This window comes from Rattus rattus, chromosome 13, assembly GCF_011064425.1.
Source record: "Rattus rattus isolate New Zealand chromosome 13, Rrattus_CSIRO_v1, whole genome shotgun sequence".
Lineage (NCBI taxonomy): Eukaryota > Metazoa > Chordata > Mammalia > Rodentia > Muridae > Rattus > Rattus rattus.
Genome location: NC_046166.1, coordinates 63,549,003 through 63,572,534, shown reverse-complemented (window position 1 = coordinate 63,572,534; position 23,532 = coordinate 63,549,003). Strand labels below are relative to the sequence as shown.

General features: G+C 43.7%; 1 protein-coding gene across 1 annotated transcript in view; it reads left to right on the top strand.

Moving 5' to 3' along the window:
- The first annotated feature begins 9,288 nt into the window (after positions 1–9,288).
- Kat6a (lysine acetyltransferase 6A) overlaps positions 9,289–23,532 on the top strand; it is a 77,774-nt gene continuing 63,530 nt past the window's right edge. Inside the window, exons 1-3 of the mRNA XM_032919337.1 lie at positions 9,289–9,406; positions 11,266–11,352; positions 11,582–12,494. Of these exons, the coding sequence (XP_032775228.1) occupies positions 11,895–12,494 (600 nt within the window). The 5' untranslated portion in view covers positions 9,289–9,406; positions 11,266–11,352; positions 11,582–11,894. The remainder of the gene's footprint in view (positions 9,407–11,265; positions 11,353–11,581; positions 12,495–23,532) is intronic.

Genomic DNA, 23,532 nt, shown 5'->3' with positions numbered 1-23,532 from the left:
TGGTGGGAAATGGTGAGGGAGGCTTTAATTAGGGAGGGAGTGGGAGATGGATATGGAAGAGTGTTGTGTCAGATGTGACATGGCTCCGGGACAGATGTGACAGGAGCATAAGGGGGAACAAAGAAAGGCACAGGACACACAGAAAACCTGGGGTCAAGTGGTCTGGGCCGTGGCTGGGGAACCTTCAGTGCTCCAGAGGTCAGTATGTTTACAGAGTTTCGTAGAGCGGGGTTATTACATATGGATGACTGAGGCAGGGTTTACGCTGTAGATCTGGATCAGGGAGACAGGTTTAGCTCATCTTGGTAGAAGCAGTCTATGAAGGACAGTCTCAGGACGGAGCTGTCTTCAGGCCACGCATACCCGGTGGGGAGGAAGCTACGGTGGACAACTCCTGCATACACTACCAACATCTGTACCAGAGGAAGGCTTTGCTGTTCCTCCATCGGTCTGAGGCTGTGGGGTTCTTGTCAAAACTATGCTAGTGTCAGTGGTTTCCTCTGCTCCCTACAGAAGACAGAGTGAGGAGGGGAAAACAGCTGTAAGGCTGTCTGAAGAAGTCACGGGGAATCATGTTATTATCCACTTGCAATTGCACATAATAGCTCTGTGTGTGTGTGTGTGTGTGTGTGTGTGTGTGTGTGTGTGTGTGTACACATACTGTATTATCCTAGTCAGGGTTTGTATTACTGTGACAGAACACCATGACCAAAATCAAGTTGGGAGGAAAGGGTTTATTTGGCTTATACTTCCAGATCCATCACTGGAGGAAGTCAGGACAGGAACTCAAGCAGGGCAGGAACCTGAAGGCAGGAGCTGACTCAGAGGTTATGGAGGGGCACTGCTTACTGGCTTGCTTCCCATGGCTTGCTCAGCCTGCTTTCTTAAAGCATCCAGGACCTCCAGCCCAGGGACGGCACCACCCAGCATGGGCTGGGCCCTCCCCACATTGGTCATGAATGGAGAAAATGCCTTACAGCTGTATCTCATGGAGGCATTTCCTCAACTGAGGCTTCTTCTTCTCTGATGACTCTAGCTTGTGTCAAGTTGACACATAAAACCAGCCAGCGCATACATATGACACACACACACTATAAATATACATAAATATAGTTTAAATTAAAATTTCTCACCTGGGCTGGCAGTGCTTTATGACAAGGGCCATACACTATCTAATGCCAGGCATGAGAAGCCCCCCCCCTCCGAGTTGTTGGTCAGGGCTGTAGACCAGGTTCCTAAAACATAGAGCCTATGGCTGTTGCCCTTGCCTGCCTCCCAGAGGTTGAAGATAAATCCTTATTTCTATAGACACTGCACACTTTGGACATAGGGCCTGCAGGATCAGAGCAGGATCTGACCCAAAGCCTTCTTCCCAAGGACGAGCTTTCATGGTACCAGAAGGTACCATGTAAACTTCCAAGGGAGGGATGTAACCCGTAGTCCTATGGGGCTATTATGCCTGTGAACTACACCCTGCATGGCATTATAGACATACAGATGCAACTAGTGACATTCACCTTGGTGGTGACCGACAACTTTTTAAGGTCTACTCAACAAGGGGCTACTGTGCCTGGTGGTGGAAACCTAGCCAACAAATCAAGGGCTAGAGAAGCCATGGGTCTTAAAGGAGAACCTACGGGGGTTCGTATATTTTAATGTTTGATCCCCAGTTCTGAAACTGTGTTGGGAGGATTAGGAGGTAACAGTTTTGTTGGAGGTTGAGTGTCCCTGGGATTGGGCTTTCAAGTTTCAAAAGTGGAAAGGGTCAAAGGATAGGAAGACAGGAAGTTTGTCGTGCGTCAAATTTGACCTGCTTTCTATATTAACATGCAAATGTAGCAAATGTGGGATTGTCTCTTCTAGGAATGTCTGAGAAGCTACAGCCATAGGTCTCATCAACGTGGCTGCTTAAATGTGACCTGAGCAAGGCTGACACGAGTGGACATGCTAACATGGAAGGGCAAAATCAATCGTATGGGGTCCTAAGCCGAGGCAAAAAACCCCGCAGAGACTGAGGAATGCAACAGAGCGAGAAATAGCTTTCTCTATGGAGAGCTCCCAAATGGGTTGTCTTATTTATTTATTTATTTATTTATTTATTTATTTATTTATTTATTTATTTATATTTATTTTGTGTGTGTGTGTGTGTGTGTGTGTGTGTGTGTGTGTGTGTGTGAATGTATGTCATGTGTGTTCAGTGCATTCGGAGTGCAGAAGAGGACGTTAGGTCCCCTGGCCTTTGAGTTACCAGCAGCCATCGACAAAGGCTGAGAACCTTACCACACGACAAAGGCTGAGAACTGACAAAGACTGGGAGTCGAGTCCTAGGGAGGAGCAAGGAGTGATCTTAATGGCTGAGCCGTCGTTCCAGTTCCCATAAGTAAAATATTATAATGAACTCAAAAGAAGTTGAGATAGAAGATATAAGAGGGATGGATCAGAATAAAACAAAACACAAATATACCAAGTATAAGTCTAAATTTTACCCGTTACTATGTTACATGTAAATGTACTAGAAATATTTCCAACGGAAACAGGATAGAGTTAGTCTCTCTGCCTTTTTAAAAAAAATTTTATTAGATATATTTCTTTACTTACATTTCAAGCGTTATTCCCCTTCCCAGTTTCCTGTCCATAAGCCTCCATTCCCTCCCCTCCCCCTCCTCCATATGGGTATTCCCCTATACATCCCCCTTATTGCCCCTCCCGCCCATTTCCCTGCACTGGGGGTCCAACCTTGGGAGGACCAAGGGCTTTCCCTTCCACTGGTGTCCCAACAAGACTATTCTCTGCTACATATGCCTTGGAGCCTTGGGTCAGTCCATGTGTAGTCTTTCAGTAGTGATTTAGTCCCTGGAAACTCTGGTTGGTTGGCATTGTTGTTTTTGTCGGGTTGCAAGCTCCTTCAATTCTTTCAATATTTCCTCTAATTCCCCCCAAGGGGGTCCTATTCTCAGTTCGGTGGTTTACTGCTAGCATTGACCTCTGTATTGGACATGCTCTGGATGTGTCTCTCAGGAGAGATTTATATCTGGTCCCTTTCAGCATGCATTTTCTAGCTTCATCAATCTTATCTAGTTTTGGTGGCTGTATATATATGGGCCACATATGGGTCAGGCTCTGAATGGCCATTCCTTGAGTCACTGCTCTAAACTTTGCTCCCATATCCCCTTCTATGGATATTTTTTCCCTCTTTAAAGAAGGAGTGGGAGCATCCGCATTTTGGTCATCCTTCTTCTTGAGCTTCCTGTGGTCTGTGGATTGCATCTTGGGTAATTCGATCTTTAATATCCATTTATCAATGAGTGCATACCAAGTGTGTTTTTCTATGATTGATTAACGTCACTCAGGATAATATTTTCTAGTTCATTCCATTTGCCTGTGAATTTCATGAAGTCATTGTTTTTGATAGCTGAATAGTACTCCATTGTGTAGACGTACCACATTTTTTGAATCCATTCCTCTGTTGAAGGGCATTTGGGTTCTTTCCAGCTTCTGGCTATTATAAATAAGGCTGCTATGAACATAGTGGAGCATGTGTCTTTGTTGTATGTTGGAGCATCTTTTGGGTGTATGCCCAGGAGAGGTATAGCTGGTCCTCAGGTAGTGGAATGTCCAATTACCTGGAATGCATACAGTGCGCTCACCAAGAGTAGCTGAAAAGCAGGGACTTCTAGAGCAAGTTATTGACAGTGTACAAAAGAACTCCGGGGGGGGGGGGCTGGATGACTTGGTAGAGCCGAGTGCCTTGGACAGAAGGGCAGAATGGACTGCTGCTGGCCAAAGGCTAATTACCTTGTCTTGGGCTAGCTTCAGCTGGGGACAGCCATTCCTTGCCTAGAGCGCCCTGTGAAATCTTAACTTAGAATACTAGCCTCCATTAACCTAAAAGCTAAGACTGTCATCGGACAGTGTGAGTCCTATGGAAAAGCTTCTCCTATCTTGCTCTAATGACTTTTCTCAAGTGCCCACCAATGTCTTTTAGACCCGCCTTGATTTATGACTTTCTTTGTTCTCTAACACTATAAAACTTCCGCCAAAGTGCCTCCTTGTTGGAACATGGAACTTGGGGTGACCTAAGTCTGTGTTCCCAGGCTCTGGCCATTCAGAAGAGCTCTAGAATAAACTCGTTCCTTTTGAGATGAGAGCTGTTCTCTTTTTACTGACAATTGTGGAGCTACAAAATGGGCCTCAGAGATCCATCCAGTTTTCACTGGATGAGTCACCTGAATGGCAGTCAGGTACCTGCATGGACAGACCGAGTCCAGGCCACCTGTTACTTCCTGAGGAGGATTGGAGGGGACTTCTTTCCTGGGCTCTTGACCTCCCACGGTTTGGTTGCTGGTCCATTTGTTTATTCTGCAATGTCTGATTAAGGATTCTAACTTGATAGCTACCTAATTGGTCAGCTTTCAAGTGTTTCATTTAAGGCACCTGGTTTGTTTGCTTTGAAAGAATTTTAAGGACTAGGCATTTAGTTCAGTTTTGTTTGATTTCAGATCTCTAAAGGCAATTTGGTTTTTGCCTTTTGAAACTTTGAAGGCATTTTGGTTTCTGTTTGTCTTTGAAATATTTTGAATTATTATCATTCGGCCTTTGTTCCCTGCCACCCCTCCTCCCCAATTCTGCTTTTTCCCTGATGCTTTTCCTGAGACAACGCCAAGCCTGTAGCTTAGGAATTTTATGAGTGCTTGATCATAAAGACACCAAAGAGGTACTTGTTCCCTCCTACCCAAAAAGTGTCAGGGGAAACACCCCACGACATGAACACACACACACACCCAACTCCAGGTCAGAAGAAACTTTATTGGCTCTGGGGGAGACATGTAAGAGACTGACTGGTCACCTGGTATCTTGAACACACTTACATGTAAACAGACAAGATAACCCCGAGGCCCAGTAGTTGAAGATGGTGATTTTAGGATCGGAGCTGAGAAAGCCAATCACTAAAGTATCATACAGAACCAACCAAAACACATTTCCCCCTCACTAGCACAGACAAGCAATATTTCAGGAATACATACATTCTACACATACACAGACACACAGACACACAGACACACACACACACACACACACACACACACACACACACACACACACACACACACACACACGCAACAAGGTTTCCAAAAAGGAGGGGGAATATATGGAGATATACTACCACCAATGCAAAACCACAGCTTTCTTTTTTTATTTTATATTTATTTTTTTAAAGTTTAATTTATTTGTTTTATATAAGTATACTGTAGCTGCCTTCACATACACCGAAAGAGGCCATCTGATCTCATTACAGATGGTTGTGAGCCACCATGCAGTTGCTAGGATTTGAACTCAGGGCCTCTGGAAGAGCAGTCAGTGCTCTTAACCGCTGAGCCATCTCTCCAGCCCAAAACCACAGCTTTCAACTTAAAGGGAATGAGAGTTAATTCTGGAGCCATTCTGAGTGATCTATGGTCTAGAAATACAGATTCAGGTCACCTCAAATTTCTCCCTCCAACACGGAAGCAGTTGGGTGAAGTTTTACAGTTTTACACAACACAGAAAGCCATATATCAAGGCAAGTCTAAAACACGTTGATGGGTGTATCAGAGGCAGTCACAGCAGGATGGGAAAAGCTTTCGATGGGTCTGAGATGCTCTCTGATGACACTCCCAGCTTTGGGGCTGATGGAAGTTAGTAGCCCTGTTAATAAGTTACAAAGGGTTTCCCCTATTATTAGCAGGGTATTAGTTCTGACACAGAGGTAGGCAAGGAATGGCTGCTTCAGGGCTACAGCTAGTTCCGGCTCAGCTAATTCGCCTCTGGCCTGGAGCATCCCGGTCTCTCCATTGTTCTGCACCTCTACTCAGTCATCCAGTCGATGCAGACATGGCTTCTTTTCAGTTCTCAGTCAGTTTTCTGTTCACCCAGGATCACATTTGTGCACGTGTGGACGATGTTGTTTATTGAATAGTATGCGGTCTCCCCTAGCTGGGAAGGCTCACTCATAAGGTCTGATATAACGTGGCAGCGCTACTGGATCTAAACTTAAGTCATCGAGAACACGGTGTGGCCTAACTGAGTGAAGGCAGCGGATGACAGACACATGTATCTAAAATGCCCAAAACTTGCATAATTTAAAACTAGATTGCCTGTGTTTCCCTCTATTTGTAGTTACTTGTACTCTATGAGCCATCTCACTCACATTTAAATACTTGCAAGCTGAACTTTGGAAGGAGCCATTGTATTGATTCTCCCCTCAGAACTAATAAAATGCAAATACCGTTCAATTAATTTTAAAATCCTGGCTAATTATTTTATAGGACATTTTAAGTACAAGAAACATCAGGACTTAAGGTATAAAACTTCAAGAATGTAATTAGAGATTGATGCCTTCTGTATAATTTGGACAGAAAGGGTTGACACAAATCTTTGGGTATCTCTAGAGTAAGTACTAGAAAAATACTAGAGGTGTTTTTTTAAATACACATATATGTACATAACACACAAATATAGAAACAAGGTAGAGATATTAAATACCACAATTTTATGATCAAATTACAAACCTTTTCTTTTTAGATAGTCATTACATCAACTATACAAAATCAATTCTTTTCAGATTGTTATACCCACTTAGAATATTCCTACTAAATTAAACAGTGATTGTGAAAGTTGCTTTAGTGGACAAATATTTAAATCTGTTCACACAATTTGGTCTATTAGATAATCAAGTAGCAAATCTTGTAAAGGAATTTTAACTATGATACCAAAGTTAGAATCAGAGTCTTCATCTATGGAGAAGAAACCAGATGGTTTCATCAATTAAAAGGGAAAAAAGGTATCACATCAAAAACACCATTCTGATGAAAAGATCAGGACTGTATCCTAACTTACTGTTAGGAGACCCAAGGCCGTCAACTTTCTCACACTGTCTGGGAGCACATTCATGAGGACTTGGAAGTGCTGGATAACCCCAGGAACTGAACATCTCTCTCACTTGTTGTTTCTTAAATACTTCTGTAATTAGATTTTTAGAACTGTCTATGATATTTAACATTCTACCTGGTGAATTTCTAATACTGTTAAAATAATACTGTTAGTTTCAATGAAGTGACAAATGAAGAGATTATGTCCCGGGCCATAGTCACTCAGAATGGACCCAGAATAAACTCTTATTCCCTTTAGATGAGGGCTGTGGTTTTTTGTTTTTGTTTTGTTATGGTTCACAAAGGAAATAATCTTCAACTGACTGAACTGTCTCAAAGATCAACAAACAAAACAAAACCTCCAACAGAACCTGAGAGTTATGCTAAACTCTGTCCTCTTGGACTGCAGGTTAATTTCTGCAAATTAACGCAAAATAATTTCTCTTTGCTGCAAAACTTGTAAAGATCTCTGAGTATGCCTGTTAGTAATATATATCTAAAACAAACTGGTGCGTGAGAGAGAGAGAGAGAGAGAGAGAGAGAGAGAGAGAGAGAGAGAGAGAGAGAGAGAGATTGATTGATTGTGTGTGAGCGCTCGCCTGAGGGCACACACGCCCATTCTCGGAGGCCAGAGGATGGTATGTGCTGTCTTACTCTATCATTCTCTATCACATTCTAGTAGTGATGGGATGTAACCTGGGGTTTTTAAGAAGTGATTTCAGGTGAGTCAATAAACCTCTCAACTGCTTGTTATCAATGTCAGTATAGGGCACTGCAAGCCCTTCACGTGGCTATTCCAGGCTATTACTAATATGGAATAGTTTTAACAGTCTACTGTGCATAAGTCTGGCCAAGAATTAGGGTGGAGAAGGTTCTACACAGATCTGAAAGCACAGAATGAGGTTTTGAGATGGGATGTGAGGTGAGGTGTAAACTTCCCAGCAGCTTACAAATGCTTATTCTCTACAAGCGCTCTTTTGAGCCCTTGCCCTTGACATCATGTTGGTTAGACCCTGGAGATGCCAAGTAGCACTGTGGTAGAACATTTACCTGGGAATGGATTAAAAGCATTAGGACTACATCTTAATTGCAAAGTGAATAAAGCAAAAAACCTCCATGGAGTTCAGAAGAGAAAGTAATATCAAAGTTAAGTCAGTGACTAGCAGGTGGTCTCTCTCTCTCTCTCTCTGGCAAAGGTGTGATAAAATGAGGTCTTGGGGTAACAGTCTAGGAAGGGGACACAAAGCAAGTCCAAGGGTAGCAGCAATACAAGTCTCAAACTGTTGCGCTTTAACATGTCTTTCCAGTGAAGGTGTGTGTGTGTGTGTGTGTGTGTGTGTGTGTGTGTGTGTGACTCAATTTCAAGAGTTTCTAGTGGATCAAAGACAAAGAAACAGGTAGCCAGTAGCGGAGAGGCTTGCCCTAGTCAAGTGTCTCTGCCATTCAGCCATCAATCTGCTCAGGGCAGGAAAGGAAGAGAAAGACACAGGTTCCACAATCAACCGTGTCATAATAGCTATGTGACCTTGTCCAAGTCCTAGAAACTGAGCTCGATGGGTGCTGTTTCTTATAAACATGTTTCCAAGGTCTAGCAACTTGCGGGCAGGGGGGTCAGGGAATGTGCCTGGGTGGGCATCTTGCAAGCTGACAGGGTGTCCAACTTCATGCCCTCTCCCCTTTCTAGCTAGACTCTATTCTTTGAACCACAGGGATGAGCGGTTTGAGTGCAGAGTGAGCAGAAAGGCGAAGGCAAAAAGAAGGAACTCCTGTCACCCGCTTTTCCCCGCCCAGCCACGGGTGCCACCCGCGTTCCCCCGCCCAGCCACAGAGCTCCCGGAGGCACCGGTGGGGACCCCGCACCACGGAGGCAGACACGGGTGCACGCCCGGGCGATGATAACAAGCGCCTGGGAATGGGGACCGACGCCACGCACCCGGCGCTCCGCTCCCAGCTGACTAGCTACGGGTTTCGGCGTCGCGCTGAAGCCGCCCCACCCAAGCGCCCGCCCCAAGTTTCCCGGGCTGTGTAATCCGGGTGCACCTTCCGCTTGTGGCCTCGCCATCCGCCAGATCTCAGCGCGTGAGAAAGGAGGAGCGACGCCCCCAGCTGTTGGCCTCCAGCCCGGCCAACTCCCGCTTCCACCCGGGCTTCGGCCTTTTGTACCCACCCCACGTGACCCGCCCAGCGGCTCCCCCCCCACACCCCCGTCGCCCCGCCCTCTGGCCCTTCCCGGCGACGAGCCTGCTCTTCCAGCTACCGGCTGCCCCCCTTCTGTGCTCCCCTGCTCCTCCCCTCCCTCCCGCCCGCGCAGGCTGTTCCCGCTCCCTCCCCAGGCAGCCGTTCCCTCGCGACGCTCCCCTCCCCCCGTGGCTGTTCCGCCGCCTGGCCTCCCCTCCCCCCAGTCGGAGCTCACTGTCTCCAAGATGGCGGCCGTGTCAGTTTGGGGCATCTCCGCGGTCCGGCCCGGGCCCCCGGGATCCCGGCTGTCTTCCCCCCAGGTAAGAGGCCGAGGGGCAGCCCCCGGTCATGCCCAGCTGCCGAGCCCGAGGCTAGGCCGCCCCGGAGTCTGCTTCGGCGCCTCGCGGGGTCGGCGGGCTGCTGCAGGCCCCGCCGCGGCCTGCGCCGCCTCCCGCTGCTCTGCGCCAGGCCTCGGGCTGGGCGCCGCGGCTGCCCCTCGCGTCCGACTCCGCGGCCCGGCCCGTGCCGCCCTCCCGGCTCGCGCCCACAGCCCGCCGCCGCCCTCGCTCTGCCGGCGGCCCACTCTGGGAGCTGGGGCTCCCGGGCGCTGAGCAGCCAGGCCGCGGAGCCTGGGGCTGCTGTGCGGGCTCGCCCGCTCTCCCTCGGGGGCGCGCCCGCCGTCCGCCCGCCGCTCCCGGCGCCGGGCGCGCACTCCGGGCTGTGTGGAGTGCGCGGAGATCCGAGCGGGGTTGAGCGGTGCGGGGTGACAGCCTGGTGAGTGCTGTGGTGTGGAGCAGGCAGCACGTGTGGTGTTGTGTCTGTCCGACTGTCAGCCCCGGAGCCGGGACGGGTGGCGGCGGGCTTGCCTGTCAAGAGCTCCTAGACTTTGGGCCGGACCTGCCCGACCTGTCAGGCTCCGTCACAGCCGGTGTCCTCTCGCTGCTCTTCTGAGGCGAACCCTTGGAGCTAAGAGCTTGGAGGAGCTGGGGATAGAGCTTACGATGCTCCTAACTCCACGTGATTTCATTGTTAACTTACTCTTCGGGCTGTGTTTCCATAGAATGGGGACGGCGAAGCGGTCCGTTGGCAAACTGCGGGACTCTGCTCTGCCGCTTCAAGTTTTTAAAGTTCCTTGGGCTTTAAATGGAGGGCGCGAAGATGTGTTTGGGGTTGGGAGACAGAGCGGGAAGGGCTTTCCGAGCCGGTTGGTCTTTCTAGCCGCTAGTGTACTTTCTGAGAGTTAGGGTTCAGATCCTCAGAGCGTCGTTGGTTTCTGCAGACTTGGAGATTGGGGAAACTTCCGGCCGGAAAAACAATGAGGGACTGTCATTCATTCTCTCACCTGGAAGCTCAGCCACATAAGGTGTTCCCTGCTTCTTAGGTCTCAGTTCTCGGTACTTTAAAGTTAATGTGTATATGAAAAACTTCCCTCGAGTAATAATTCTGATACTTGTCCTCCACTAAAATGAAGGACCCCCCCCCCGGGGTCCTTTAGTTAGCTAATTTTGAAATACATTTTGGCCCCAGGTGCTAATGTTTTGTGGCCCCTCTTGTTTTCTTATTAGAGTTATAGTTCTACTTCTTCCCACATGTGTCAGTTTTTCTTTTGCCTATACACTATTAGGAATACTCGCAGGAGGAATGCCCCTCCCCTTTTAGCTGTGTTTATACGTACATGCTCTCCAGAACACGAGAAGTTCAAAGTTACACCTCGTTTTGGAGGGAAAAGTTGGAAGTAATAGACTATTTGTTTTTGTTTTACCTACTAATGTTCACTCTGAGATAGCAATCTCAAATTTACATTTTTATCAGATCCCAGGCAATACTTGTTTTCTTTATTGTACATTTCATATGTTTCTGCATTTGGTCCAAATGATTGTAGACCTTACTTATTTCTTATCCGTTCATTGTTTATAAGTACTTTGACAGTTGTTATTGTTTTCAGTGTATGGGTATTTGTGAAAGTTTGAATGAACCAGGATTATTTTAAAATTCCTTAAGCACTTCCACTGAAGCTCTTTTCGTTTGCATTACTATCCTCAGTGCAATCTGTGAGGCACGTTCTTTCCTTCAGTACAGGAACTGCTCAGATTGTTGTGAGTGGGTTTCCACAGAGCGCAATGACTGTTTTCTGTCCACTGGAATTTTGAAAGATGATTCACTTTTGCTTTCATTGCAGGATTCTTTCTACTAATCCAGATACTTGTTGAAGTGATGAATAGTTTCTTGGGGAAAAATGTGGAGGACACGTTGAACCCATAGACTGGTGAGCACAGATTGCGGAGAACAAACTAGCACTCCCCGGTTAGTTATAGCCAAGGCCGTCACAGACAGTTTTATTTCCTCACTTTACTTTAACTCCTCAGCTTTTCCCTCTGTCCAGTGGTTTCTAGTCAATTATTTTAGAATATTGATAATACTGTATGTTTCAGTTGATAACTTATTTTCAGAGCAGGCTTTGATAGAAAACTGACGTTATTTTAATTTCTTTTCAGGCTTAAGATACTCATTTTCTGCTTGAAGCTGGGAATGAGATGTATGGAACCCAAGAGTGTGTATGGAGTAGACACCAAGGTGTGGTGCTAGTGAGGCATTTGAAGATACATCAGAAAAAGCAGCCGTTTGATTTCTGAGGTAAAAGTCGGTTGTAATTCTGTTTTGTGAACGGAGGGAAGACTCAGGCCAGAAATCTTGTATGCTATGGTTAACTGGTTCCCATCCTCCGAGAATCATGTTTTCCATGGTGTAAGACTTACTCAGCATCAGGATAAGGGATAACGACTCTATGGATAGACAGAATCCTTCACCATGGTAAAACTCGCTAACCCGCTGTACACGGAGTGGATTTTGGAGGCCATCAAAAAAGTCAAGAAGCAGAAACAGCGACCTTCAGAAGAAAGGATATGCAATGCAGTGTCGTCCTCCCATGGCTTAGATCGGAAAACTGTCCTGGAACAGTTGGAGCTGAGTGTTAAAGATGGCACGATCCTAAAAGTCTCAAACAAAGGTCTCAACTCCTATAAAGATCCTGATAATCCTGGGCGAATAGCACTTCCTAAACCTCGAAACCATGGAAAGTTGGATAATAAACAAAGTGTGGATTGGAATAAATTACTCAAGCGGGCATTTGAGGGCTTGGCAGAGTCTGGTGGCTCAACTTTGAAAAGTATTGAACGCTTTTTGAAAAGCCAGAAGGATGTGTCTGCTGCCTGTGGAGGCACTGCTGCCTCTGGATTTCACCAGCAGCTGCGGTTGGCGATCAAGCGTGCCGTTGGTCATGGCCGACTCCTTAAAGATGGACCTCTCTACCGGCTCAACACGAAGGCAGCCAATGCTGAAGGGAAAGAGGGCTGCGAGTCGCTCTCGTGTTTACCTCCTGTGTCACTGCTTCCACACGAGAAAGATAAGGTAAGGAATGCTAGCACCAGTGTTCACATTCACAGTCCTCGGGAGTTACATACAAGGTCAAGGCTTGGGGGCCTTTCGTGGGCTCGAGCTGTGAACACTTAGTACATTTTAGTTGTTCTAGTACTTTACAGTCTTTGAAGTCTTACATTCAGAGCATAGAGTGTAGACAAGGACAAGAACATATTTAGCTTAGCTTGAAAACTTTTGACTGAAGGTTCTTCTAATACCTTACTGTTGCATCTTGATAAACTTAGAGATGCTGGAGAATTGACTTGAAAGAAGTGACTTACTCGGAGGAACTTTTCCTTTTTTCCCATTTTGTTTCAGGCTATCATTAGACAGGAATGAGACAGATTTTTTTAAAATTTATTTATTTTATGTATATGCATACACTGTCATTGTCTTCAGACAAACCAGAAGAGGGAGGGCATCAGATCCCATTACACATGGTTGTGAGCCACTATGTGGTTGCAGGGAATTGAACTCAGGTCTTCTGGAAGAGCAGTCGGTGCTTTTAACCCCTGAGCCATCTCTCCAGCCCCCGAGACAGATTCTTATGATTGATAGTAGGGCTAGTGAATCAGTCATTCTTATTTCTGTGTTTTGTATAAATTCCTATCATGTGTTATATTTTGATATGTATTTTTGTTTGTTTTTGTTTTTTGTTTTTTATTTTTTATTTTTTTGAGAGAGAGGGTCTTCCTATAAAAAAGTCCAGGCTGGCCTCAAACCTACTATCATCTTCTTGTCTCTGCCTCCGAGGAGTGCTGGAATTATAGGTGTGTGCCACCATACCTGGTGTGGCTTCGTACATAATGAAATCCTAAATAGTATTATTTGTGACAACAGCGGTAGTTCTATGGGCTAGGATATAGTATCCTGTTTTATAAAAAGATCTGGAGTGTTTTGTACATAGATGTTCCTTACTCTGTTGTGTGCCATAGTTGTCATTGTATGCACTTGAAGGAATATCAGCTGTACATTTTGGCCTTAAAGGAGAATCCTTGGGGACGGAACATTGTGTGTATGACTTCTTTTATGACAGTAGAATGTCTTATATCAGTACAAAGTACTCTGAATTATTATTTGGACAGTGAGCTGTTAATTTATTGTATACCTAGTGTATATATCATGGAGGGAAGGTACTTCTGGGAAGAGATTTTTGTTATTTACTTAATTTTTTTGCTATTTTGTCCCTCCAAACCCTCCCATAGATCCCTCCCTAATCTCCTTCAGATTCATGACTTAGTTCTTTCACCAGTTGTTACTGTAAGCATGCATACATACGTCACTACATAGGTACATAATGCATATATATATAGATATCCCTAAAGATAGCCTATTCAGGGCTGACCATTTGGTACTAGACACTGATCATCGGTCATGCTCTTCCCTGAGGAAGGCCTTCTCCAGTTCCTACCTTTCTTCAGTTTCCTGTCGTCCTTTGGTGGGCTGGAGGCCTGAGGACTTTTTCTGTCTAGTGGGGCATGCTCATTGCATTTATCTGTGTTTACTTTTGTAGATGGATTCCTTGGGACTAGACTCCACAACTCTGCATTGTGATTGGCTATGGTTTTATGTTGTGGTCTCTGGTTGTTGCAAAGAGAAGTCTCCTTAATGAAGAGTGAAGATCGTACTTCCCTGTGGTATAGTGACAAATGCTAATAGATTGTTGTTAGGGATTTAGTAACTTAGCAGTTAGAGTCTCTTCTTTGGTAACCATGACTTCACTAGCACTGAGTAGTTAGGTCTCTAGTACCAGACATGGTACTGGAGCAGTCAGGAGGTATCGAGGCCGATTAGAGAGCTGTTGGCTACCATTAAGGTGTGTGCGCCACTGCTGCACCCTGAAGGCTATGCCGTGTTGGTCCTTGATGTGGTTCCTAGGAATCATGGAGAGGTGAGACTGTTAGTTGCCTCCCCACTCTGGAAGCTTGCATGGTACCTTCTAGTCCTCAGGGAAGGGACATTCAGGTCAGTGCCAGCTCAGGATCCTTTGGGTTCTGTTTCTGAAGTACATGCTATCTTCAGCAACAGGTCCTTACCTTCTTCCTCTGGGAAGCAACGAAGGGAAACAGCAGTGGACTATGTTTTGGGAGTCTCTTGTACAGCCTGACCAACAACACAAAAGAGGTTCTCTTGTGTGGTATTGAGGTTTTATTAGGTGGTCTGATAGGTGGTTAGAGGGTGTACCATCAGTCCCCATAGAAAAGTTCATTAAAGTGTGTATATTTATACACAGAGTTATGTGCATCCTAAGGTTTTATTTGGTTATGTGTAGTTAATAGTATGATTCCTTGTGACTTCCACATATATCCTTACAGTTATTTTACCCACCTTGCTCTCCCTCCTGTGTTCCCTTTCCCCCTCATCCCTGAAGAGCACACTCCTCCTCATTTCCCTATCAGATCACTGTGTCCTGCTAGTGCTCTGCCCTCCCATCTTGTGCATTCACCTCCTCCTTGCTTCCAAAAGGAAAGAGCCCCTGTGTTTTACCCTCATGAGGTGGGGGGGCACCAAGACCACAGAGCCCAGAAGAGGGTGTCTGACCCTTCAGAGCTAGAATAGTCGATGGTCTTGGGCTGTGAGATAGGTATGGGGAACTGAACCTGTGTCCTGTGGGAGAGCAGCAAGAACAGCTGAGCCATCTTGCCATCTTTCTTTCTATTTATGATCATCCCATCAAACTACAGTTTTTGTTTAACAATTAGAAAGTAACAGTACTTTTTGTCTTCTTGGAAGGAGTGTTGAAACCTTGCTTTTTTAGGTAGCCCAGATTGGGCTCAGCCTTGAAGAAATCCTCCTGCCTCATCATCTCTCAATACTGGCATTAGAGGCATGTACCACTATGCCTGGAATACTTCACTGGTGAAATATTTAATTTTCTATAATAATTTTTAAAAATTATAATTACCCAAATTTCTCCCTTCCATTTTCTCCTTTAAACCTCTCCCATGCACCTCCCTTAGTCTGTCAAATTTATGCCCTCTTTTTCTTTAGTTATTACATATATATATGTGCATATACATATAAACATGCATATATATATAAACATATATAAACACACATATATATTCTTAATACATAAATGCAGCCTGCTCGGTCATGGTCTTGGAGAACCGGTCAGGGGGACTATTCTCCTTCTCCAGTCCTCTTTAGCTGTCTGCAGTTCTTTGTTTAGGATTGAGACCCCTCAGACTCCTCTACTATGTTAGTATGTCCATTGGTATTTTCATAGTCCAGGTCTTGTTTAGGAAAACATGTTGATAAGACCGCATGGGTGTAGTCTCTCTGACAGGTTCACAGAAAACTTCCTGTTCCCTTGGCTCTCCAAGCCTGTGCTCTGGCCCTTCTGCAGTAAGCCCTGAGCCCTAGGTGCAGGTGCATGATGCACATGTGCTGCTTGGGACTGGCCTGTACAACTCTGAATTTTGATCCAGTTGTTTTCCATAATAGTTTCTGCTGCAAATGTTTGTTTGATGAGGAGTTAGAACTGCCCTTACTATGGGTATGAGGAGAAATATTTAGCCTATCATTCGAGGTTATGCTGGTGCAATAAAGTGGTGGCTGTGTTTCTCCTCCAAGATCCACGACTTCACTAGCCTTAGGTGTTGGCTAGGTTTCCAGTACTAGGAATTATTTCTCGCTTGTTGGTCTTACGTCTACCTAGAGGGCTTGGTTACTGCCAAGGTGTGCATCTTGCTACTGCACCCTTAGGGTTATCATAGCATGCTGGCCATCATTGAGGAACATAGGTGTATAGCTGGGGTAGAACGTTTAGTTGCTTCCCTTCCTTAGAAGGTTCCTTCTGATCCAGCTCAGATCTTCTGGGTGCAGTGTCTGAAAATCATGGTTTTTTAAACAATAGGACGCACTTCCAGCTCTCGGAGGCAACCCAGGACATCGGGAAAGAGCTATCTGTTTTGGGAGTGTTGGACAGCCTGGATCAACAACTGAAATCCGGGCTTCTCACGTAAGATGTTAGAGTTTTTGTCTTAAAGGTCATGGAAGTATTGTCAGCCCATATGGGACGATTTCATTTAAATTATATATGCATATGTATGTACATACTTAGGTATTCTTATGTAATCTTAGCTAGGTAGATAATAATATGCTTATGACTATTATTTTATCCCCTTGTTCCTTTTTTTGTTTACTTCCCTCTCCCTCCGTAGGTAGCGTCTCACTGACAGTCCTCCCCTCCATCTGATCACTTACTGTACCTTGCTGTTCTTCCCTCTGATGCTCTTCCTGCCCCATGGTCTCTTACAATTTCCTGGTTTCCACATTTACTCCAGGTTTTACTCTGAAAACTTGGAAGTAGGAACCACAAATATAGAGAATTATGATGTGACATTTGTCTTTCTAGGTCTGGATTACCTCCCTCAATATGATCTTATCCATTTGCCAAGGGTCCAGTATAGTGCATTTATAGCGCATGTACCTGAGAAGGCCAGGAGAGGGCATTGGATTCTCTGGAGTGGGAGTTACAGGCCCGTGTGAGCAGCCTGACGTGTGTACTGGGACCATTCCATTCTTCTGACAGAGCAGCTTTTAACCACCAAGCCTTCTCCATCCCCTACACTGTTATTGTCATTTCTCTAGTGTTAGAGACAAGATCTCTAGATACCAGCCTGCCTGTGAGTCTGTCCTGTAGCTGAGGCTCACCTTGAACTTCTTGCGTTCCTGCCTCCACCTTCCAAGTGCTTCAATTACAGGCATGTGCCACCAATGGCACTTGACATGTGCATTGTAGGAGTTTCATGTATGTTAGGCACACACTCTACAAATTGAGCTGTATTCCTACCTTCATTGGTGGGATATTTATATATCTGTTTTAGGGTTCAGTTTGCCCTGTGAACCTTGAGCTGGAAGCATACTTTTATGCATTGAGGTTTGTAATCTTTTTTGTTTTGTTTTGTTTTGTTTTTGAGACAGGATTTCTCTGTATAACCCTGACTGTAACTGGAACTCACTCTGTAGACCAGGCTGGCCTTGAACGTAGAGATAGATACACCTGCTTCTGCCTCCTGAGTGCTGGGACTAAAGGCGTGAGCCACCATTGTCTAATGAGTGTCTCTAATCTTGACACTCCAAACTCCTCCAATTCTGCTTGCTCTTCTAAGCATAATGGCTCCAAATGGGATTTAGACGAGGGATATTCAGCTGCTGCTGTCTATGCAAATATCGAAGAATCAAGAAAGTTTGGAATCTGAGATAGATATTTCAGATTCTAACTCTGTGTAAAATGTTAAGGGATCTCTTGCCTTTCTATTGATAACCTGTCATCATGACTTGGTGCAGAGTCCTGTTCATAAAATGTTCTCTATCACGGGGCATTTTGAAGAGCATATGTGAAAATGTTGAAGTGGACAAGTCAACAAAGCCCTGTTTTGCAGTGTGATGTCATAAGAACACCTATCTGTAGAATCTGTTTTCTTCTTTCTTTTGATCACATGAAGCTAAGTAAAATATGATGAGATTATTATAACTACCATCAGATGATCCAGAGGGATGAATTAGTGGTATTGCTGGGAATCAGTTCTTGTATGTTGGTGTCTTGTGTGTTGTATCTTGGTACAATGCTTAGGCACTTCATTTATAATAATTCCCCTTGTTTGAAATATGTGTGTTTGTGTATGTATTTGTCTGTCTACATGCCTGGAATTGAATGCAGGAGTCTCATACAGGAGCTATAAGCATGAGTTGTTACTGAACTATGTATAGTGTATTTTAATTTTAAAAATATCAGCTTTAAATAAAGTATTGGTTATACATAGTCTTTACAAAGCAGCCAGTTAACAATACAGTCCAGGACAAATTCTAATTCTAGAATTCTGGACTTTGGAAAAGAGCTCTGAGGATCACTGTACAATGTTTGCAGCTGAGCTGAAGACCTTTCCTAAGGCCTTGCATTAAGGACATTTTATTCAGTAGAAACTTACTGGTTTTCTTTGATTAGAAATACCTGCCCATTACTCTGTAGCTCTAATATATTGTGTTACTAACTGAAATCACTAGATTTGGAAGTGTGCATTTAGGATGATTGTATTTCTTTTGAGTGAATTCCATGTGCACTGATCAGTAGAGTTTACTTTGAATTTTGATTTGTTCTCAGCTGCTTCTATAATATCAATGAAATTAGAATTGATGAGGTTCATTCTATATTTTTAAATGATTTTCAGTTCATACACTATTTTCAATAGTTTATTTTCTGAATGACTTTCCCCAAAGATTTGAAGAGCCCACTTTCAGAATTACAATACAGTGAACTCAAAAGGTGAGAAATGACTGCTCCTCTGAACAGTTCGTGTACCTCCCCCCTTTCACTGTATCTCAACCACTTTCTTTCCTCTCTTTGGAACAACTTAGTTTCTGTGAAGAATGGTTTGGCTTGCCGTTATGATCTCTGTATTCTAAACACAAAGATGTGCACCTCTCCAGAGGGTATTTGTCATGACTGAGAAAGAAAGGTGAGGCCAGAAGTAATTCTACTTTTAGTTGCCACTTAATTCAGACAGGTATTGAGCACCTGCTGTAGGCACACACAGAACCGGAAGTGAAAGGGCTGTCTCTCCTGCATTGCTCATGTACTGTTGGCCTGGTCAGCTGTTGGGTATTATGTATAGTTCATGTTCCACACCACTACTCAGTTTTTAAAAAGATGTATTTATTTTTATTTTATGTGGTATGGATGTTTTGCCTGCATGTGTTTGTGTGCTTTTTGAATGCAGTTCCCACAGGCTAGAGGACGGTGTCAGATCTCCTGGAACGGGAGTTACACATGGTTGTTAGTTGTAGTGTGGCCTCTGGAAATCTGGAAGAGCAGCCAGTGCTCTTAACCACTGAGTCATTTTCTAGCCTTGGTGTAACTAATTTTTGTGATAATTGTCCAAATCATTAGAAGTTTTTTGAAGGTTTTTTTTTTTTGAGCAGAATTATAATTTACTGAAACATTTTGATGGAAAAAAGAGAGTTTTAATTAAGCTTGAATTTATTATTCAGCTATGAAAGTAACCTAGACCAGAAAGATGTGGTGGTAAATCTCCTGCTTCTTGCAGTTGTTTCTCCATACAGTAGTTAATTAGGACAGCACAAATTATCTAATTCTACTGGAGTTTGTATTCTAAGTTCATAGAGTGAATGAAGCTTTGACAACTTAAATTCTTTTCATGATGTATTTCTTTTTTTAAAATTTGTGTGTGTGTGTGTATACATATATGTGCACATATGTGTACAGATGTCCACAGAGGCCAGAGGGGTCAGATTCTGTTGTGAGCAGCCCTATGTGGGTGCTGGAATTGAACCCAGACTCTTTAGAAGGACAGTAAGTATTCTATATTACTGAGCCATGTCTCCAGCTCACAGCTTAGATTTTTATGGTAGAAATACTAAGATAGGCTATGTTAAAACACAGATCAATCGATCAGTCAATCATTCAGATGGGCTGCGTTGAGGTTACTGAGAAGGCAGAGTGATGAAGTTTTTGCTGTTTGCAAATAGCCCCTAATGTAAAACTGTTTCATATTTTATCTAATTAGAATATGATGTTAGTAAGAATACTTTGTAATTGGTAATTAATTATGCTATTGTTGAAATACTTTATTAAGAATGCAGTGAATAATTGTCCTGCTTTTTTTTTTTTTTTTTTGGTTCTTTTTTTCGGAGCTGGGGACCGAACCCAGGGCCTTGGCGCTTCCCTAGGCAAGCGCTCTACCTCTGAGCTAAATCCCCAACCCCAATAATTGTCCTGCTTAATAGAGCTATTGTCTCCCCAAAAAAAAAATCCCCAGAGACCCTCACCAAAAGTTCTAGTTATGAAAAGATCTGCAAAAAAAAAAAAAAAAAAAAAAAAGAGGTATGGTAACATAGGTGACATAGGCATTTATTGTCCCTCTGAAGAGTATGGGTTCAAGTCCCAGCACCCACACAGTGGGATCTGACTCCTCTGGCCTCTGTGGACTAGGTTTAACTCATTGGCAGAACACTCGCCTAGCATATACAAAGTCCTGGTTTTGATCCCCAGAACTGCCCAAAATAGTAGATTTTTGTCATGTTATTAAATTGGAACTGTTTAGTCTCAATTTTTAAAATAATCAGTATTTATATATGTGGTGTGATTTTACATCACATGTTTTCTTCATTGATTTTACTGTTTTGTGTGACTGTTAACAAGTCAGCAGTAGATTAGTTGCAAAGGCATTTAGGAATTAGCTTTTTCTGTAGATGTATTTGTGTGTGTGTGTCTGTGTGTGTGTGTGTGTGTGTGTCTGTGTGTCTGTGTCTGTGTGTCTGTGGGGGTGTGTGGAGGTGCACATGCAGAGAATCTTGAGACCCAGGCTAGCTTGGGTTATATAGCAAGAGTCTGTCTCAAAAAAAAAATTGTCTCATTTAGCACTCACTGTATATTTAGTGTTAAATATCCAGGAGAGGCTTGAGGAATTCATAGTATACCAGTAAACCTATACAGGGAAGGCAGCAGATAACAAATTGAGGAGTGGAAAAAAGTGTTTGTGTAAGGTTAGCTGTATGTAAAAGAAGATAACTCATTCCTGTGACTTTACATTTTATATAGAGGCTAGATTCTGTATTGATACAAAGAGGTATTATCAGACCTATATGGCTAAACTTTTTTCCAGTAAATCATGAATTGACCCAGAGAACTGTGGGTTTGCAATTCTTTTAATTTAGTAGACAGGTTCTGTGTTTTAATCTTCGGCTACAGTGAAGCACTTAACTCCTGAATTTTCTATAACTTACAATAACTTACAGAACTTTATAGATGCTGTGATGATGTATATTGGTATTTCAAAGTCTTATTATTTAGGGAATCTTTAAATATCTGATTAATAGTGTTTATATTTTTTTTTCTTTTTTTTTTTTTCGGAGCTGGGGACCGAACCCAGGGCCTTGCGCTTGCTGGGCAAGCACTCTACCACTGAGCTAAATCCCCAACCTCTATATTTTCTTTTAACATTTTTCTTACCTTGTTTATGAATATTTTTTTCTTATTTTCTTGAGACAAGATCTCACTGTGGCTCAGGTTGGCTTAGAACTTGCAATAGTCCTTCAGTCCAAGCCTCTTAAAACAGAGAATTACCTAGATGAAAAGCTCTGTTCTTTCCTTTCCTTTCCTTTCTTTCCTTTCTTTTTTTTTTTTTTTTTGGGGGGGGGGGGGGTTTTTTGGAGACAGGGTCTCTCTATGTAGCCCTGGCTGTCCTGGATCTCACTATGTAGATCAGGGTGGCCTCACAAGTGCTGGGATCAAAGGCATGTACCACCATGCCCTTCAAAGTCCCTGTTCTTTCTAAAGCAGTAGGTCATGACATTAGTTGTCTTTAGAAATACCTGAGGAGCTTTAAAAAATAATCAGGAAAAGAAATTAGACCCGAGCAGGGTGGGAGAGCCCAGGTTTCGACGGGGTGTGTCAGTCTCTGTCTGTGGTGCGGTGGAAGTTAAGTTCCACTGTCCTGGTGCTTGGAGCCAGGGTCTCTGGGATGGCTACTACTTAGGGATGCAGAGGATAAGAAAAGTAAGTTTAATGTAACAGTTGAAATTTAGTTAAGTGAGACAACATACTTTTCACTCTCTTGTGAAAATGCTTTAGACATAAGACTGTATTTCTGGAAATCTCAGTTCTTTTTTTTTTTATTCCTTGACTATCATTTCCCTAATTGTCGCCTTTCTCCTTCCTCCTACCATACTTGCTATTTAAATCACTTTCATGATTCTGATTATGGGGTGCTAGTCTAATACTAACCAAATGTAACTTTAAAAATTGTGTGGGTGAAAGGCAAAGTCCAGCTTGTGGGAATCAGCATGGCTCTCTCCTTGTACCGTGTAAGTCCTGAGTCGTCATGCTTGGCTGTAGGCACCTTTACCCCAGCCCTCATCTCGCTGGCTTTAAATGCTCTTCTCAGACCGCAGCAGGGTTTATGCACTGTCCTCCATTACTCCCCGCACTTTTGCATCCTGTTTGAAAATCCTTAGTTTCAACAGTTAATCAGACATTTTTCTTTTCTGCTCTTGTTCAGGACTGATGTTTATTGTAGAGATCATTTAACCATGTGACAGGATTCTGCTCACAGAATGGCGGATGGCAGTCTCAGCTTTGCCTTCTGCTGAGCTTTGTCTCTGTGTGATCAGTTTGCACTATAATAATTCAGTATTTCCGTCATTCTCTTTGACTTTCTTATTCTGACACATACTTCCAGATTCCCTTTCGTAGATGGCACGGAATCTATCCATTCACATAAGCTCATTCTCTGGAACCAGAGTTACAGACCATTGTGAGTCACCATGTTGGTGCTTGGAATCAAACGCTATAGTCTTTTGGAAGAGTGCCAGTTGTGTAACTGCTAAGCCATTTGTTCCAGCCCCTTCTCATTACTTTCTTCATCTTTAAGCTTTTTTTAAAATTTTTTTTTTAATTTTTTTTTTTAAAACAAAACAGCAACAGCAGAACCAGTCTTCATTCCAGATCTGCTGCGGTTTGGCTTTGCCCCTACAGTATTTTTAAAGTTTGTTTATAAAGATTTATCAGTTATATATAAGTACACTGTAGCTGTCTTCACACACTAGAAGAGGGCATCAGATCCCATTATAGATGGTTGTGAGCCACCGTGTGGTTGCTGGGAATTGAACTCAGGACCTCTGGAAGAGTAGTCAATGCTCTTAACCGCTGAGCCATCTCTCCAGCCCATAATTTTTTTTAACTGTTTCGGATATGGGGTCTTGTCATGTAGCTTAGGCTAGCTTTGAACTTTAGATCTTGATTCTGTCTCCTGAGTACTAGGATTACAGCTGTGTGCTACCGCTCCTGGCTTTGAATTGTTTGTTAGCAGTTTTCAGGCTTCTTTTCTTGACCTCCCAGCGGCCTTTTGTACTTGGTATCTGTTCTTTTCTCCTCCCCTCTGGAATAAATCTTCGCAAGCATCTTTCTTCCCTTTCGTCTGTCTGGTAGTGATGTTTCAGTTTCTGGCATTGTCTCTTGTGCATTTATCTTACTTCTTGTTCTCCCTATGGTTCTATTTTATTA